The sequence below is a fragment of the Carettochelys insculpta genome, chromosome 9, assembly GCF_033958435.1.
Source record: "Carettochelys insculpta isolate YL-2023 chromosome 9, ASM3395843v1, whole genome shotgun sequence".
Classification (NCBI taxonomy): Eukaryota; Metazoa; Chordata; order Testudines; family Carettochelyidae; genus Carettochelys; species Carettochelys insculpta.
Window position 1 is genome coordinate 44274678 of NC_134145.1, and position 20047 is coordinate 44294724.

At 40.9% G+C, this 20047-nt stretch overlaps 2 protein-coding genes across 7 annotated transcripts in view; both read right to left on the bottom strand.

The window, feature by feature from the left end:
• Nucleotides 1-11743, bottom strand: part of CLCC1 (chloride channel CLIC like 1) — a 41446-nt gene extending 29703 nt beyond the window's left edge. Inside the window, exons 1-4 of one of the 5 annotated variants that reach the window (XM_075002421.1) lie at nucleotides 11495-11743; nucleotides 6938-7070; nucleotides 4801-4911; nucleotides 3236-3346 (exon numbers count right to left, since the gene is read on the bottom strand). In XM_075002421.1, the coding sequence (XP_074858522.1) occupies nucleotides 3236-3346; nucleotides 4801-4911; nucleotides 6938-7069 (354 nt within the window). In that variant the 5' untranslated portion in view covers nucleotide 7070; nucleotides 11495-11743. The remainder of the gene's footprint in view (nucleotides 1-3235; nucleotides 3347-4800; nucleotides 4912-6937; nucleotides 7071-11494) is intronic. The other 4 variants (XM_075002419.1, XM_075002418.1, XM_075002417.1 and 1 more) reach the window with 4 other exon arrangements.
• A 490-nt stretch (nucleotides 11744-12233) lies between these two features.
• WDR47 (WD repeat domain 47) overlaps nucleotides 12234-20047 on the bottom strand; it is a 46259-nt gene continuing 38445 nt past the window's right edge. For both annotated transcript variants that reach the window (XM_075002410.1, XM_075002409.1), the window contains 4 exons: nucleotides 17744-17914; nucleotides 16844-16975; nucleotides 15441-15659; nucleotides 12234-14490 (listed from right to left, as the gene is read on the bottom strand). In XM_075002410.1, coding sequence (XP_074858511.1) covers nucleotides 14348-14490; nucleotides 15441-15659; nucleotides 16844-16975; nucleotides 17744-17914 — 665 coding nt within the window. In that variant the 3' untranslated portion in view covers nucleotides 12234-14347. The remainder of the gene's footprint in view (nucleotides 14491-15440; nucleotides 15660-16843; nucleotides 16976-17743; nucleotides 17915-20047) is intronic.

The window sequence follows — 20047 nt, forward strand, 5'->3', positions numbered from 1 at the left end:
AGAGTAAACCGTAGAAAACGCCCGTGGGCAGAGTGAATAGTTATGTGGAAGCATGCATCTTGTATGCTGAAGGCTGTGAACCAGTCTCCGTTGTCCAGCATGGTGGTTATGAAAGCAATCAAAAACCATCTTGAAACACTGCTTCTGAAGGTAGCGGTTTAGCACTCTAGGTCAAGAATGGGTCTCCATCCCCCTGTCATTTTCTCCATGAGGATGTATCAAAAATAGAATCCCTTCCCCCTGAATTTGTGAGGTACTCACTCTACAGCTCCCACGGCACGGAAATGACTGTCCTTTTGTTTCAAAAGAATCTCGTGAGGGGGTCCCCTGAAGAAGGATGGAGTTGGGAGTGGGTAGGTGGAATAGTGAGGAATGGGATGGTATATCCCACATAAACTATTTCCAGTACCCATATGTCTGTGGTGATAATGAACCATTCTTGGTAAAAGGGTCGTAAGCAAATGATGGAAAAGATGTCGAGCAAGTGGTTTGTGCTGGAGAGGAAATATGGTAGCACAGACCCTGACTGAGGAGTCAAAGCTGCTGTCTTAGATTACACTGCTGTTGATTGCATCTTCTAGACAGCCTGTGTGGTTGTTCAGTTTGATCATAGCCCCTTTGCTGATATGGTTGTCACAGATATGGATAGTTATAGCACATCTGATATGGGTATCCTCTCTTTCATCTATATGGCAGGGTGTACGTGCCCAATGTTCTGAGGAGTTGTTTGAGGGTCTTTACTCAAATGCAGGACAATGTCAGTAGTCTCAGCAAACAGCTTATTTTTGTTGAATGGAAAATCCTTAACTTTGTAACTCCTTAGGTACACCTGAGATTTGGAGCCAGGAGACGTGTCTCATAAGCACCGCTGTTGCCATGTAACATGCAGCAGTATAAAGCAATATCCAATGCTATTTGGACCCCTGTGCGGGAGGCTGCATAACCTTCCTGGACAATAGCCTTCATAATAGGTTTCTTAAAGTCTAGTAAGTGGTGCATCAGTGCTGTTAACTTTGTATAATTATCAAAATTATGACTGGATAAATGTGCTGCTAATTAGCCACGTGCAATAAAGATGGATGATGTGTAGATCTTTCTCCTTCATTGGTCCAGTCTTTTAGCATCCTTGTCAGAAATGGCTGATTTGTAGTTTGGCGCTTTGGATCTCTGCTGAGATGACTTGACCACCAGCAAACTCGATTGGGGGTGATTAAATAAAAATTCTATACCCATCAACGGTACAAAATACTTTTTGTCTGATCTCTTATTAGTGGTCAGAATGGAGGCAGAAGTCTGCCAGATATCATTTACTGCTTCTGTTATAGCACCATCTAGTGGAATAGTAATCTTGGATGATGCTGAGGAGTCTCAAATGTGTTGTTTTTCTGGAACATCCATAATTTGCAAGTCTTGACTTTGGGCCACTCTTTTGAAAAGGTCCTGAAATTGCTTCATCTGGCAGGGAAATGTTGCCCAGAATAACAGCTTCATTCACAGATAAGGAGGAGATATCTATATGGCAAGCCTCTATTTATTCCACCGCATGCTCTTCCATTTGATCTTCCATTGGTTCTGATAGGTGGGCCGTTTCACAACTCTTCACCATGGGCACAATCTGAAAGTGGTGGTGGTGGAGTTCCTGATCATCTGTCTTTCAGCAGCGAATCGGGAGATCTGTCCCTAGACCTGTTGTAGTAGTGGTATCACTTGTGATGGTTTGTATACTGGTAAGCATGAGCATAACAACAGAAGTGAGCACCTGGAGAAGACGATTGAGAAAGAGAGTGCCTCCTATGTCCGTGATGATGATAGGAATAGAGTAGGTAAGAAAGTCTGGAAGACATTGGAGGTGAAGGAGATGTTCGATAAGTATTAACTGTGAACATGGTGTGGTTGCTTTAGAAAAGGTGATGGTGGAGATACAGGTAGTTGAATGACTGACAGTACCAGAGAATGACGAGACAGAGGTGACTGAGGAGAAAAGGCTGCCATGACTGACTGTGATGATGGACTACAGGGCCAAGTCTTGGCCTGTGCCTTCCTTGGTTCCCACTGTGAATTGGCACCTCTTGGTGCCATCTCTGGTACCATAGGAGCCAGTGTGGGTAAGTCTGGTGCCGGTATCACTGGTGCTGCAATTTTCAGTGAGGGTTCAACAAACGCTGGTGCCGGGGCATTAGGATACAGTGGCAACACAGACTGCATCAGTGCCGTGGAATCTTTAGCTGCCAGCACTGCTGAAGTTTGGAAGCCTCTCTGTTCTGAGTGAGATTTATGTGCTGGAACGGGGGCCACTGATCTCTTTACCTTAGGCTATTTGTCCTCCTTAAAAAACAAGGGATCTCGGCTCTCAATGCCACTCATCCTGCCACCAGATGAGATAGGCAACGATCAAGTGGGAGATAATTTCCTTTTCTTATGGCTATTAGGCAAGGCTGATGAAGCTGCTCCATGCTTCTGACTCACTCCCATGCCCTCAGAGGCTGGTAGATCAGAGGTGTCAGGTTGAAGGCTTTTTCAAAGAGAGTCATTCTCAGCCTCATTTCTCTCTTTCCACACTCTTGCTGTGAGCTTGAAGCAATGTGTGCACTTGTGAGGCACAAGATTCTCCCAGACAGTGTATGCTTTGTGAACGACCATCCAGGCCGGCATTGCCTCCCAGTAAGAGTCACACTTCTTAAAACCCGTCACTGGCATTATGAAAAAACAATGAATGCTAAAATTTTAAGATTCTAGTATTACTACTCTCCATTTTCTTTTAAAGTATAGAATTATTATCAAACAACTATGACTAATAACTTGTTAAAAAACTATATACAGCAAGTAATAAACATCAAAATTCTTTTTCAGACATGCTACTGAGGAGCACAGAAGTCTTTCTGCAGCCAAGGGCGGTTGAGAGGAACTTGATCAGACTGGATCATGCATGTGACCAAAAGCATGTGAAGGGCCCAGCACACTCCTGCACATGCCTGGTCTGGCTAACCACCACTCTGAAAATCTCTGGTCTGTGGCACCGGGGTGAAATGCAACACCTTTTGTGGAGTACCCACGGGGATCACTCAAAGTAGTATTTACAGTGAAGACAGCTTGATTTTTTACAACGTCACCACCTTATATTTGACTTTATCATGAAGTGTAGACATAGCCTGTAATTACTATACTGCTTTAAATTAGTAATCATGAAGTATCATTTAAAATTCTACCATGTTTTCATTAACACATGAATACTCACAAGGCCAAGTCTTCCAACCTCAATTAAAATCTTATTCAAGTATCTCCTAAAAACATGAATGCTATGACTTTCACTTAACTTGGTCTTCTCTTTCTTCTCATATTCTTCAATCTGGAGAAATAAAATAAATTCTAAATTACAGTCTTTATTGATAACACATTAATTTAAGCAAGGGATGAATAAAATTTCCAGTGAATGAAACAAGTTTCTACAGCTTACTGTAAGTTTGTTGTAGCTAATATAGCACATAAAATCAGAGATGAACTTAGGAACAAGTTTTTGCACTACTTTCCATAGCATTTGTTTCATAGTTGTAAATGCTGTGGACTTTTAAACCTCTGATGGTGTGGTCTGAATTCTAACCTCAGCATATCCAATAGACTAGAAAAAGTAAAGATTTGTTCAATCCTCTATATTTTGAAGTTCAGACCAAAAGAAGAGCTGTATCAGTTTAGTTATAAAAATAGTTATGGACCATATAATTATATTTATCTATCCTTTAAAAAGTGAGATCTGTGCTGCATCTAAATGGGCACAGCAGAGAACTCTCAACATGAGGTGAGATGTGTAGGGGATGCATCCAGATAACCATGATGGCTTTAAGCCATATTTGGAGGTCCTACATTGGGGGGCTTCTTTGCATGAGATAGAGCAAGAGGACTTCCACATCATTTATTTGCCCTGCAAACTAACCCACATTACAACAGTCTTCTGAGGCTGCCCTAAAGCTTGCAACATCGCCTAGAATCTCAGCAAGACTAATGCAGGGGGATAGTGCCTGGGAGTAGGGAGGAATGCAGAGCTCCGTTTGCCCCCAGGAGTGAAGTGCCAGATAAGTGCCCCAACCCCACAGTGTCCTCTCTGGCTTGACAAAAATCTTTATTTGGGCATCCTTATTTCCCAAGGTTGATGGATTTAAGAGGTTCAAGTTTATTACACAGACAGTGAAATGGAAGTAGGTCATTTTCCCTATTTCTACATAGTTTAACTTTTTAGTTCCCAAGAACTAACACACAAAATGGTCCAACACTTTAGAGCTGCCAACACTGAAGGGGAAGATTTAATTCCAACCAAAAATCTATTCTCCCATTACAATTTAAAATTTCACATACATATTCCTACTAGCATTATCAAGGTTTGCCTATTTAAAAAAACAATCCAGAATGTACACAATCACACAAAGAATATCCATTTTGGATACTACCTTCTTGACAATATGACAGAGCTTTAGCAGATTAATCAAATTAAAAGGCTGAAATATCAAGCACTTCTGCACAAAAATAAATTGAATGGCTTTAATCAGAAGCAGTAACACACACACTCCCCTCAAAAAAAACCAACAAAAAAAAAACCAACAAAAAAAACCCACCAGAAACCAAAAAGACACCACCAAACTGATTCTCAAGTAATCCATTTGTTCTAACATTTCTGAATGCTGAAGAACTGGTAAATGATGTCAAAATGGAAAATTCATGATTGTGTACATATTTTGTATGTAATTCTTCACATTTATACATGATTTCTCGGTGAAGTTCTAAATGATGACTATAAAGATATAAGCAAACCTTCTGACGTAAGGATTCTAATTTCCTATGGCACTCTGATAATCCTGCAGTGCTTGCCAAATTCACAACAGCATCTGGTATATTTTTATTCTTAGAGTCATCATAATTTACCTGCAGTTACAATAAAGAAAAATATTTGTATTACAGTTTTAGGCAAGATTTTGGTTAATGCAGGCTAAGGTTATCTTTTAATCAATCAAGTCATTTTATCCAATGCACTACAATGTAAAAGGAAAAGAAATCTAACAGAGCTAAAATCTGAATTTCAGTCCACACAACCTTCCTAAAAATCCCTTCGTACAAGAGCATCAGAGTCATGCTAAAAATAAACAGGTGGTTGGGGTTTTAAACTAAACGTTTGGGATCACAGGATAATCCTCTGTGATATTTTATGGCTCCCACTGAAGTCAACAGCAAAACTTCCACTGACTTTAATACATGTAAGCGCTCAAACTCTCCAATGCTTAACACGCTGACCAAAATTACAACCATCTAAAGGGATTTCATTCTTAACAAAATTGCAAATGACTCCATGATGAATATTCAGAACATCCTCAATTATACACTTATTAACATGAAACTTCCATTAACAAAAGTCTTCATGCTCAAAGAAATCTCTAAATTCCTAGTTTAATATATCAGCACAATTTATTGCTGTTGAGTGTAAATCTAATTTCTTTTTAGAAAAAGGAAAAATATGAAGATCAGGAAGAGGAAAGCTTTGCAAAGACTTGTTGAGATTATTACATCCTAGGTAACAGAAATAAAACGGTCAAAAAGCCTGTTTGTTGCTTCAAAACCCAGAGATCCCAGTCCTGACTGGCCCACTCCAACTTTTCTGTTCCTGTCTGTCAACTTGCTTCCAATGAAACATCTGCTTCAGACTGAGTTTTTGGGAAAAAATTAACTAGAACATTTGCCTGATTTCTGAGAATGAGGCCAGGGTAAAATACATTGTTTTAACCCAATTAAATCCTGGCATCCTGTTCTTTGCATCCTGTTTCTCTAGTGCAGTATTCCCCAACCTTTGTTTATAGAGTACCTCTTTTAACAAAATAAATAAATAAATTGTACATAGCCCCAGACTTCTCTTTTATACCCTTAAGGGTACACATACCACCAGTCAAGAAATATGTTCCTAACGTAATCTGAGGTCTTGAAACAAGTGCCATTCAACTCTTTCAGATTACCGTACCCTTCTCAGGAACCACATTTTTTTCTGCATACCATCAACTGAAAAATTATTTACAAAAACATTATACTGGAGCGTAAGATTTCATGGGCAAAGACCCACTTCATCAGATGCATCGAAATGGGACTCTGCCCGTGATAGCTTATGCTCCAATATAGCCGCTGGTCTACAAGGTACCACTGGACGACTTCTTGTTTTTGAGGATGCAGACTAACACAGCTACCCCTCTAATACAGAAACTACTGAATACTTACTATCATCTTATTATCAAAGAAATGAATTAGAATAGAAACACTGTACTTACATTTCAGCATAAAGTATGAGAAGCAACAGAAACAAGTGACTGTCTAAATGAATTTTTACATTGTATTGATTTACCAGTGAAAACAAAAAAGTAGTCCAGTAGCACTTTAAAGACTAACAAAATAATTTATTAGGTGATGAGCTTTCGTGGGAGTGGGTCCGTCCCACAAAAGCTCATCACCTAATAAATTATTTTACTCATCTTTAAAGTGCTCCTGGACTGCTTTTTTGTTTTCATATTATATAGACTAGCACGACTCGGTCTCTGTGACTTTACTAGTGTGTTTTATGTAGCCTGTTGGAAAACTAGGCGAATACCTAGATGAATATCTGGAAGACCTCGGTGTACCCCCAAGGGTATACGTACCCCTGGTTGAGGAACACTGTTCATCAGAAACTTATTAGAGCTTTGTAGCTAAACCACCCACTAAAGAGTACTTCCTCTGTGGGCATGATTCAGCCAGGGCATATCTGGGAGACAGAACTGAAAATATGGACAGTGAGCGACAGAACTGAGAGTACATACCCTGTGGAAAAAACAGAATGTGATCATGATCATAAATGCACTCAAAAGGGTAGGGAATTAATCATGTTTTTCAACATAAATCTTATTGGTAATATGAAGAGACAGACATTTTTAACCTTGGAAAGTTCTCTCATTCTTCCTGAAGCTGCATCATAATTGAGCATATCTGTAGGGTCAATCCATTCATCACCTTGAACTTCACAACCTCCTACAATGACACTTACATACAGTACCAAGGGAACCAGCATCCTGAGTACAAAAAAATCCAGAAGTTTAATTAAAACTGTGAACTGTATAGGTAGAAGTTGAAAAAATTTATAAGACATGAACATTTTTCGGAAGATTTGTACATACTTGTTTCATGTAAAACAGATTAATCTTTCACTTTGTATAAATAGTTTAATTGTTCTGGCAAAAAGAAAACGACTAATAATTTATACTGTATACACAGTGTTAGCTCACCAGACCATTCAAGAATTATAGGCTAAGAATACAAAGATCACCATATGCAAGAGTCCAAAGTTGACAGTGTTAAAAAAAGAAGTTTTACTTAACTTATAGATTACAAATCTCCCTTTGACTGCAATGGGAATACGACTGGGACCTTTACCAATAAGCAAATATCTTGACAAAGCCACAATAACTGAAAAAGACTAATATTCTACTAAACTCCACCAAAAAAAAAACCCTAAGTTAAAATCTAGATGTTTCCTCATTTGTTAGAAGATGAATTCAGTCTTACCACTAAGTTTTGTCTGATCACGCAAACTCCATTTCACAAAAGGAACATCCACCCACTTAATAAACCTCGTTTTCAACACGATTACTGCTATGAATAAAAGTCACTGCAGCCTGCAGGACTGAATACCAATTTTGCCTAATTTTTTTCCCTTAATTATGTTGCATTGGCTTTACCCATGTCATTCAAGGAGTGTGACCTGGACATGGGTGGGGTGAGGGGAGAAGGCAAAAAAAACCACCACCATCTTATTTTCACCAAGCCAACTACATGGCTTTAGCAAGATTTTTGAAGTACAAGCGTTTCTTTGAAGTGAAAAGTTCCAGCTGTCATCATTTGCTTTTGTAAATATTATTTCTATAAATTTGAAAACTAATAAATTGCTTCTTGTATATGTATAATGTACTGTAAATTTTGCATTGCCTGATGGCCCCTTCTTGTCTCGAGACACAGTGGTTTGCAGCGGGGGCAAGGATCTATGGGCAGTGTTTGAGTTTGCAGCTTCTCTTGTGGCTTATCTGTCCAATACTCGATTTGCACGGTCGACTGCAATAACTGCACATCAATCTATTTCCACATTCTTGAGTCAGAGTTTTTCCTTCTAAGATGAAGTTCTTTTGTGTGACTTGTACATATACTATCAAAGGATGATGTGCCCTGTCATAGCACTTGCTACCACATACTTCCATCTGATGATATAGATTCCCAGGAGTTTAGACAGATGTTGAATTTTTTCCTGGCATTTTTGCATGTATCCTTGACCCTCAGCTTGGTCGTCTTCTTGTTCTCAACCCACATGACAGTTCCACAAAGAGGATTTCTTTGGGAAGACATTTGTCAATCAATCAATCATTCTTCTCACATCACCCAAGCCATCATAGTCTTCTGTTGCTGAAGACTGCTACAAGGCTGATATAGTGGATCTTGACAGGACATCTGCATTTGAAAAGTTATCTTGCCAGTTGATATTCATAATTCTGCAGAGACAGCGAAGATGGAAGCCATTCAATGTTTTCTCCTGGTTTGACTAGGTGGTCTACATCTCAGATCCATATAGCAGGATACGCAATACACATGCCTGGTAGATTAGTATCTTTGTTCTCACTGTCAGTTTAGGATTGTTCCATGCTTGTTTTGTAAGTCTGACAAAAACAGTAGCTGCCTTCCCGATTCTGATGTTCAGTTCTTAATCCACAGATAGGTTTGTGGTGACAGTAGATCCAAGGTAACAGAATTGTTGAACCACATCTAATTGGCTGTTATCCAGAATGACACTGGGTTGCTGAGCTATACTTTGAGTGACTATAACTGTTTTCTTCATGCTTATGTCAAGTGAAAACAACTTGCAAGCTCTGCATAGAGAATCCATCAGTGACTGTAGCGTGTCTTTATTATGAGCAACACGAGCTGCATCATCTGTGAAGAGAAGTTCCCCGATGAGAACTTTCTTAACCTTAGTTTTGGCCTTGAGTCTTGCCAGGTTGTAGAGAGAGCCATCTAATCTTGTGTGGAGAAATACATCGCTGCATGAGTTTTGAAATGTGCAATTTAGTAAAATTGAGAAGAATATACTGAAGAGGGTAGGGGAAAGAACACACTGTTGTTTGACTCCACTGTTCATTGCAAACGGTTAAAATGTATGTTCTTATGTTTTCATGAAAGCATATTACGAGCATGAGTAGAGTCAGTGGGCAGCCAATATTGGTTAACACCCTGTAGAGTCCTGATCTACTAATTGTGTCAAACGCCTTTGTTAAGTTCACAAATGCTATGAATAATGGTTTTCCTTGTTCTCCGCATTTTTCATATAGTTGTTGGAGAGACAAAAATCATATCCATTGTTGACCTACCAGCCCTGAAGCCACATTGTGTTTCTGGATAGGTTCAAACTGCAAGTTTTTGCAGGCATTTGAGAATGACATGGGCAAATGCTTTTCCTGTGGAGCTCAGCAATGAGATGCCTCCATAGTTGTTGCAGTCACACTTGTTGCCTTTGTTTTTATAGAGGCTGATGATATTTGCATCCTTCATGTCATGTGGGACATCTCTCGCTCTCCAACATTTTAGGAGTAAGTCATAGAGTAAGTCATAGAGGAAAGGGGTGAGCAGTCTTATTTACCCTCAGGAATTCAGCTGGGATTCTGTTGTTTCCTGGTACTTCTCCATAGCAGGGAGCATCAAGAGCTTAAGAAAGGAGGCTTTGCATCTAGCTCAGATATTTCTGGAAGAGTTGAGATGAAGGTGTCAAGTTCAGGTTGTGCTGTACGCTTATGGGAATAAAGACTTGAGTAGTATTCCACCCATCTGGACATCTGCAGCTTTTTGTCTGTGATCACCTGTCTATTTAAATGCTTCAGTGGGGTGACTTTAGTAGTGTTTGGTCCAAGTGGTTTCTTCAGTCCATCATATGTAGCTTTCAGGTGGCCCAAAGCAGACGCCTTTTGAATATCAGAACTTAAATTGGCCCAATACTTGTTCACACACAGCCTGGCTTCTCTCTGAAGAACAGATCTTGCATGTCAAAGTTGATCTCTTATGCTTTGAGTTGTGTTCTTTATGTTATTCAGATGTGCCTTGTGTTCTTCAAAAAAAGAGACCTAACATCGTCAGCATTTTCATCGATCCAGTCTTTGTTAGAGAACTTGTGTTCCAAAGGCAGATTTGGCATATTCGTATATTGCCTCTCCCAGCATGTACCATGTTTCATCAACAGTTCGTTGGTCAGGTTTGCGTTCCACTTTGCGAGTGAAATCACCCGAGATGATAAAGCATTTCAGCACATCTCTGGCATTGAGAATACTGATCTTTGGCCTTCTGCATTCCTTTGTCATATAGAGTTTCTCTGCAACAATTTTGTCTCTCTGCTGATGACCACGGAGCGATCAGTGTCATACTCTGCGCTGTGGTATGTGCATGTAAATTTGATGGCATTGAGAGGTTTCTCCCATACCAGTTCAAGGTCAAGTTGATGCCAGTGACTGGATCTGGGGTGATACCATGAAACCTTGTGATGCTCTGTCAAATATTAGTGATGCAGAGTTGATTCTGAGAACTGAATTCAAGAAGCCTTTTTTGCATTAATTTTGCATTAAACACACATAAAAAGTAACAGGTATATAACCTCCTGCATAAGAAATCACTCAGAAGATTAAATAGGTATAAGCCAATACATGAAGGTATACGGTCAGATTTTTATTTACTGAACAATGGCACAATATAGCTCCCCAAGTCCTGAAAGTTGATCCTTGGTGCTCTATGTGCTTGGATAAAATTACAGGATTGGAACAACAATTTGTGAGGACACCAAACAAGACATTATCAAAAGGATTAAAATATTGCATGTTATACTAAGCAAAAATATTAAAACATGTCCTATCTATATTATGTTTTCCTTTTCCCAATTCTATGCATGTTGAGCACAGAGCGAGAAGGGAAATAGCGAGGGTGAGGTTTTTATTTCATACATGGGCATGTGTACAAGCACTGGACACTTATCTACAAATATGGGCTGTCTTTGCGTGCCAACTTCTGTCGACATTTGCTACCAGCAGTAACTCACACCGACCATTATTACTCAGTGACAGATAAAGAACAAACCGGGACCGCAAACAGCAACCTAACACGTGGAAGAAAATACAACTTCCCCTTGTTTTCTTTTCACGGCGCCACACTCCAGCTGCAGCCTGGGGCGGGGTATGCTACGCCCAGCCACCCTCTGCCGCCACCTGCAACAGGCACCAGCTCACTGGCATAGCGGGGAAGTTCCTTGCCCTGCCACGGCCCCCAGGAAATCGCCCCCGCGCCCCACCTCATCCCCAGCCCCTCGCCCGACTCCCACAACCCCCCGCGAGGGAGCGCCCAACACCCCCCTCCCCCACGCCGGGGCTCCTCAACCGCCTTCCTCAGACCGCCGCGTCCAGGCCCGTCCGCACACCTGCTCTGCAGGCAGGCTCGCGCCAGGCCCAGCTCCGCGCCCTCCGCACGAAGTGAGGGGGTCAGCAGCCTACGAGCACCGAGCAGGCGGGCTCCCAATCTATGCGCTCGGCACTCCTCGCTCTCCGTCACAGAGCGACGCCGGCGGTGATGGAAACCAAACTATACAGCCCAGGAAGCCAGCAGTTCGGAAGAGCAGGCGGGGAAAGTCGGAGCGGGTGGTGGAGGCGCCGGGAGGAGCTACGTCTCAGGACTGTCTGGGGGTAACCTTTGCCCAGGCTGTCTCGCCCAGCGAAGGGTCGTGTGACGCCACGACTGCCTCCGGGCGGAGGATCCGGGACGAGCTCCATCGTTCTGCCCGTCTCCGGTGGGTTGTTCTTGTGAACCGCGCCAATGGGGGCTGAGGTAGCCTACGCGCCTGGCGGTCGCGCCCCTGCGCGTCACCACGTCCGGAGCGCTGCAGAGCGCACACGACGCCGCTTGCAGTCAGATGTCAAAGGATCCGAGGGCCGTGGGGAGCTGTGGCTCGGGCCCCCGTGAGCGGTGGAGAAACTGAACTCAGTGCGTGACACGAGACAGCTACGCGCATGGAAACAGCTAAAACTCAGATTCACTGCCGAATCGGGGCTCCGTAGGTAGAGCAAGAACAGGCTCTGTAACCTAATTTGCAGTACTACAGTAGCGCTGCTGAATCAGCAGCCAGAGAGGATGTGGAAGGTGTAAAGGAGGGGTCGGCAGCCCGGCAGCTGTGCCTGGCTTGGCACGCAGGTCGACTTTAACTGGCACGGAGTGGGAGCTCAGCACCACTGTTTCCCTGTGCTGCACGGGAGGGGGCCAGAGTCTCTGCTGCGAGTTGGAGCCCTGGAAGCCCCAGCTGCAGAGGCCCATGCCGCAGGAGAAAGTAGATTCACAAAGCCCTGTATGCTGCCTCCTCTGTAACCAGCAGCGTCCAGCTTGAGGAACGTTTCCCCACCTGACCTTGGGCTGGAAAGATGGCATCACTAGAGCAGGCTAAAGTACTAAGGAGCAGTGCTCACAGAGCTTTGCTGTATGGGGCACGTATTACCATGGTCCCGACTGCAACAGCTTATTTAGCTGCCCCAGCAAATCCCTAGTAAGCTCCCATGGCACTGGGATGCCAGCTGGTCTTGCCCGTTCAGCATCCATTGTGGCCAGGCACCAGGTTGAGACCTCACCCCTCATTTTGCATATGGCTTTCAGACAGAACCAAATGAGGCAGAGCAGCCACTTGCAATGGTGCCTTTGTGCTGCCAGTGAGGCCTTTGGAGGTCCTGCTTCCCCAGGGCTGCCCAGTTCCTCCCCCTCAGCTCCCTTGTCCCCCAGCAGGTACCAACCCCACTTCTGCACAGCAGGGCTTTCCCTCCTGCCACCAGCCACAGCCAAACAGTAAAGCTCTGCCTCTTTATTTATTAATTAAGCTGTTGTAAGCAGGATTGTTAGTGACTTTAAAAAATATCGCCAGCACTTGGACCATATATAGAGGTCAAAAGGTCAAATTTCGGCACTCTGCCTTGGCAAAGGTGCTGGCCCCTGCTATAAAGTTATCTTTCAATGACAAACCTAGAGTTAAAGTTTGGAGATCCATAAAAGTAGTATGTGAGAGATCAGATTAGGAGAAAGTGAAATAAGCAGCAGTTCTGCTTTCAGGTGTCAGAGGCCTTTATTGGGATTATAGCAGAGATACACTTTCATAATAATTTTTTCACTTCTATACAAGTACTGAAAGTGCTTGCTAGAGTGAACCGATAATTTAGTAATTATTAGAACCAAATAACTGAATTTAAAATAAATAAGCTAAATTTAAAGTTTTAATTTAACTGTACATTATGAAAATATAACAATACTTAAACATTAGAATCTAAAGTTTCATAGAAATAAAACCACAATTCTGCATTACATAAACAGTGCAAGAAATAAAAATCCAAATACGCTTCAGGATTGGGAAGTTAAATCATTTTTAAATAATCATGCAGACAGCATTTTAAGCCATGCTGTTAATAAGTGTTAATGATGCCATTTTAATTTGAGAGAACAGGTACCGTTTAGCTTATTGTGACAATTGCTGCCGATCTATTCTCTTCTACAGTATATTATAAACAGAGGTATTCTGTTGCATTCAAAATGGAACATCACATGGTTTCTGGAGCAAACTGAACATTTTATTTTTTGTTTTCAATGTCTAAGCTTGCTGAAAACAATATCATGTAGTAAAACCAGCAACTTTCCCCTAGTTTAGATGAAAAGCAAAAACACACATATAGTGGACTATAATCAAGAAGCAGTTACTGCCTAGTCACCTTTAATTTTTACAGTTATATGTACTAAAAATGCTGAAAGTGTGGAAAGGGGAAAAGTCTGACCTCTGTTTGACAAGTGAGGCATTCATTAGAAGTGTGAAACAGCAGATGTAAATTTTTATCTTCTACATTTATGTGGAACTAATTACTGACTTGATTGAAGTGTAATTCGGTTTAAGTTTCTATATAAAACTGTCATTGAGGCAAAGACCAAGGAATGCAATTAATACTAAACTGTAAACACATCATTAATCTTACTTTGAGTGCACATTGACAACATAAGAGCTTGCCCAACAGACTGGCAACAAGACTACAATAGGTCACAGCAGCAAGAGTTCACATGGAAGACTGAAAGCACTGCAAAGTAATACTAACACACCTAGACCACTTAGCAATCAGAAACTCTGTGACAAGTGCCCCTTGGTAAGACACTCTCCTGGTCAGATGCTGCTCTTTGAATCTCTAAATTTTTAGTTTTAAGTCCAGTAATCTTATTTCTCTGTGCTTCATTTGCATACTTCGCCTTCAGTGGCACTCTAACCATTGTAGGTCCAAAGTGTTACAGTTCTGTCTGCAGAAGATGACAAGAAGGATAGATCTTGTGTATGCCACCTACACTGAATCACTTTGTCCTTATGTTCCCCTACCACCATAATAGGAAGTTGCTTAGTAAGGTCCCCTAGGAGAGAGGAATAGAAATAATTATTTGTTTCATGAACACATAATTTTCTTGAATAAACTCTACATATCTAGTCATAAAGGGGTAACTGTGTTAGTCTGTATCTTCACAAAACAAAAAAGCAGTCTTGTAGCACTTTAAAGACTAACAAAATGATTTGTTAGGTGATGAGCTTTTGCAGCACAGACCCACTGCTTCAGCTCTGGAAATTCGTATCTAATTCATTTGTTGAACAATTTACTTCCTTAAATGATAATTTAAAGGTACCTAAAGAATATGGTGAGAGGAAGAATTCACACAAACCCTTTCATTCATATTAAAGGGGAAAGAGTTTGGTCTGGAAGGCCCATGACAGTCTTCCTTTCACATTTTATACATCAATAATACAACTACTATAAATAAATATTTAATATTTATATTGTAGTCATGCTTAGAAGCCAAGAATACCAGGGTTCCTTTGCATTAGGTACCATGCAACTGTTTGCAACACTGCTATTTCATAACGTTTAAATACAAATTAATGGTCCAAAGGTTTATTGGAGAACTTGTTCAATTTCTTCCATTTGACTATTCTTGATCAAAAAAAGGTTAAACTAAGCATACATTTTGTTTTGCAAATTTGAGTTTTCTGTGCACCCCTCAAAGCAGAGGCCTAGTCATTATACTGCTGTGAGTTGTTTTCTTATCTGCACTTATATTCTTTAACCATATTTAGATGTCAGACTAGTCTTGACAACAATAAGAGTAATCTTTTGCGAGCTAAGAACCACCACAGGTATGTGTATTGTAAAACCTGTTACATTTCACTTTATAGCCACAACAGATTTCAGACTTGCTATATTATCAGAAATGAATTTCTCTTCATTGAAACTTTCTTACAACCTCCGATTTTAACAAACCACACTTCCCTGCTCAGTTTTGCTTAATGCAGTTAATCTCACATGACTTACCTTGCAAGTCTGTCACCTTTATTTTCATATCATAAGATCCTGTGAGCAAGTAGTGAGCCCCAGGAGAGAAGCGAACAGAACGAACATCACTGGAATGAGGATGATAGCTCTGTACCATTCGTCCTCCTCGAATATCATACAACATGCAACTAGAGTCCTCTTGCCCTGTAGCTAGGAGGCGACCACTAGGATCTACAGCTACAGATGCCACAGCACTACCTATAAGAAGAAAACACTGTCCATAAACTAATACAGACTTACCGAATACGTTCTATAGTCTTTTGAACACAGAAAGGCTTTTGAGATGTTTGTAAAACTGACAATATAAAAAAAGGTAAAGAACACATCTAGACAAGTTACATGTACTTTCATCTAATTTTGTCTATATTAAAAGACAAATCTTATGTTGTAGTGCCCTAACTGTAAAGTTTGCCTTGTAGTTCTTAATGGCAGAGTGGTAGCAAAGTCAGTTAAAGCTGCATCCAAAATTATATTTAATAGCAGAAAAATATTAGGAGTATCTCCTTAATGCAATACCATAGAAAAAAGGGACTATCCAAGAGGATTGCATGCTTTTAATTTTCTGCATAGTTAGAATCTATAACAGAATAATATATTTATAAATATATTGAAAAGAAAGAAATTGTTTTGGAAACAAGTTCTGTACCTGACTTGCTTTTTTCAAAACACTTGTGTAGATTATGGTACTTCTGTAGGTTAAACAAGCACCATCATTTGTTTGCATTTTGGAGTTTGAGAAAACATGTTTTTATTTCCTGACTTGAGCTGCATCAGTTTGGAAGTGGTGCCTTAACTAAACGAGACCATCAGTTGCTAGGTAAATAGTCTCATGGGTAGCCATATTAGTCTGTAGCACTTTATAGGTTATAATCTGAAGAAATGGATTTTACCCACAAAAGCTCGTGACCTAATAAATTTGTTAGTCTTTAAGGTGCTACAGAACTGCTTGACTTGCTAGATAGTGTCCTATGTGGTTTAGGCAACAGCAGATGTGCCAAATTCCAAGATCTAACTCCAAGGCTGACATTTAATAACCTAGTATTCCTTGCAGCCACAATGTTTACAATTAAATAAAAAAATCACTGATACAAAGAATGAGACTCTTTGTAAGGCAGTTTGTCAACCTAAATGTTGATTGGGGCAGAAGGTTTGTACATTTTCTCTATGTTAGAGAATCCTGTAAGTTGAACAGGGTACACAAAGAGCTTTTAATATCAAAAGAGCACAGAGCAAATAACCAGGATATACCAAGTTTCTGATTTAAAAATGAGCAACTGGGGATTATTTCGAACAAGCCTGAAGTGCTCAATTACAGTGCAAAATTCCTGTTTTCAACAAAACAAGAACCATCATTAAAATACATAATTGTGCAAAAAGTTTACCAGTTCCATGAAATGTTGTTCCAACTACGCGAACACAACTTGGTACTCTAAGATCCCAGAATCTTACAGTCTTGTCTTGTGAACCAGATGCAATCATCCACCCACTCCATGTATAAAGGGCTAAAATATGACCTGTGGGTAAGAACAGGTTTTACTTTACTAGTATTACTCACTGTTTAAAGATCACTACCCATTTCTCCACATATCATTATTCCAAATATGCACTTACATCTGAACTAGGGTCATCAACAGCACACAACTAGTAGATTAATGTTATATTTAGGTTTAAAGAAAGCAGTAGTTTTGGAGTGATCAGAGAGTCTGAAGTAATCAACTCGCTCCCTTCACGGTACGTCTATACTCACGATGCACCGCAATCCATCTTCCAGAGATTGATTCTGCCACATACGTAAAGATACAGCAAAATCGATCTCTCTGGACTTGGTGTTGACCCTGGTTCTCCACACTATTGCATGGTGAAAGGGACATTGGCATGTGCCCAAAGAGCCTCGATCTACACTATGGAACAAAGTCGATCCTGACACATCCCCAATGTAGACCAGGCCTCAGAGTTTTGATAAGCAGTTTCCTGTAGGTCTCAAGTTATTATTTGATTACATCACTTGCCTGCATCTCTTGGGAAAGGTTGCAATGTGGCATGCACTGAAGAACTGCCACTTGTACAATGACATACTGCTCTACATCTTCTCTAGCATTAACACAGCAGGGAGAAAAAGGGCTTAAATGTGTACAGTATAAAAGGAAAAAAAAATAAAACCTCTCGAGCTCACTGTAGATAGGACAGAAGTGCTGTCCATAAGAGTGTGATTTGATCACTGCTGTTACCAGTGCTTGTTAAAATGACAGTGCATAGATAATGTTGCATTTTTACAAACATACCAGTATGACCACTCAGAGCATGTAGGCCTTGACCTCGCTGGCAGTCTGTTGTGTAAATATTACAGTCTCCAGCTCCAGCACTAATTAAAATAGCACCACCACTTTCTGGGCCTTCCATAAATGCAAGATCTCTAATTGTCCCATCATGCATACTGAACTCCAAGTCTGGTCCTGAAATAATGTAAAATAAAGCCAAGGACAGAGTGAAATACACTTTGTTTAGTGCACATTAATTATCTAATCATTTAAGTAGTTATTGCGACAGTGCATCAGTATTAATTAAAAAGCCTGAGTCTGATACATGTAAAAATTTCAAAGTTGAGAATATAATTTCAAAAACAGATACAATTTCACATTGATCAGGCAAACTGATGATTTCCATGTAACAGAGTATAGCAAGTTTCTGTTTCTTCAATATTAGTTAATATCTCTGTGAGTGGGAAAATGAAAACATGGCTGACTTGTACCAGCTGACTTGGCTTGCAGGGCTCAGGCTGTGCGGCTGTACCCATTGCTGTGTAGACTTCTGGGCTTGTGCTGTAGTGCAAACTCTGGGGCCTTCCCACCTCAGAGGATCTTAGAACTCAAGCCTGGAAGTCTACTGAGCCATGCAACAGCCCTGCAACCCTAACTCCTTGAGTCAAAGTCAGTTGGCTCAGGCCAGCTGTAGGTTCTTCTTGGCTGTGTAGACATACCCTTGATGCTCACCCAAGAGTTTATTCTTAATGCCACTGCTAGATTTCAATACAGTAAACCCTCAACATACGCGGCTTCAAGCGGCGCGTAACTCGCTTTAACACGAGTTAAGCACAACTTCATGCTGCTCTGCAGCCCCTTCTCCCGGCCTTCCCCCAGTGGCACGGCTGTCAGACATGCTGCTGGGGAAAGGCAGGGAGAAGCAGCCAGGAAACTGACCAGACCTAGTGGGCTGGTCAATTTCCCGGCTCCGCAAGTAGAGCGGGGCTGGGAATCAAGCGGCAGCCTGGTTCCCATCTCCCCCTGACTTCTGCGAAAATGTGAGTTATGCAGGGTTTGTAGGAACACCACCCCCTCCCGTAACTCAAGGGTGTATTGTATGCTTATTCATGGTTTATTATTCCAGTTAACAAAAAAAAAAAGTTATCAAACTGAAATATTGTCAATACTAAAGTGACGTTAAAATAAAACGTATACTTATGCTTGCAACAGAAAGACCCAAGTCCCACAAGGTTACCAATACTTCTGCGCCTGGATTATGCTGTACTATATTTATCAAAGTTAAAAATAGGCTCATGGTCTTGAAATTTCTGACCAAAACTGTCATTCTGCTGCTTTATTATTTTCAAAAAAACCAGGCATCACAGAATAAATTCTCACCTGCATACCAGTCTATAGTCTGTTTTGCTGACTATCTTCTAACACGGGTGGGGAACCTTTTTTGGGTTGGGGGCCAGACTCACAGAAAAAATTGTCGGGAGTGGGATAGGAAGGAGCATATCACTGAAATGAGAAAAACACATGTAGAAATCCACAAAACACCGTTTTAGGGTGGTGCTCTTTTTTATTTAGTATTTTAGTCTGATGACTGACTTTGCTTTTCCTTGATGATTTGATATGTCTGCTGGAACTGAAGATGTTGCTATTTGTAACTGGTTTTCCAGGTTTTATGTCTGTTAATTTGGCGTACAGGTAGTTCTCCACGAAGAAAGTTTCGTAAAGAGATGCTCACAGCAGTATATACTGCCAAAGGATTCAATTTTCAGTGCACGTCTCCATTACTTTGGAAATTCATCAGCACCTAAGTAGGGTCTGTAGAAGTCCAGCAGAGGCAGGTTGTGGTATTTAGCCCTAAGTTCATCATTGCTTTGCATTTCAATAAATTCATGTTGAAAGAATTCAGGAACATTGACTACTTCTACACTGAATGGCCTGAAAAAAATGTTGAGATTCCAGTTCCTTTGATCTCAAGGCTTGAAACTGGACATAAAAATGTGTAAAGTAAATTTGTACACTCATTGGCATTTTCTACTGTTGATGAAGGCTTTGCTCCTTCAGTGATGGAAAAGGGTAACATGCTGCATGTCCCAGGTGCATCTACCACAGCTGTAATTTACCTGTGAATGTTTTATCAAAAAAAGAGTAGTCAGAAGCTGGTTAGGCCTTGCAATTTGGCACTGAGTTCTGACAAATACTGAGTAATGTCAACCATGAATGCAAGACTACACAGCCACTTGGGGTCACTCGGGACAGCCACAGGTTTTCCCCTTCTTCTCCGTGAAAAGTTTCACCTCATTCCTCAATTTATAAAACAACATTAGCATACTC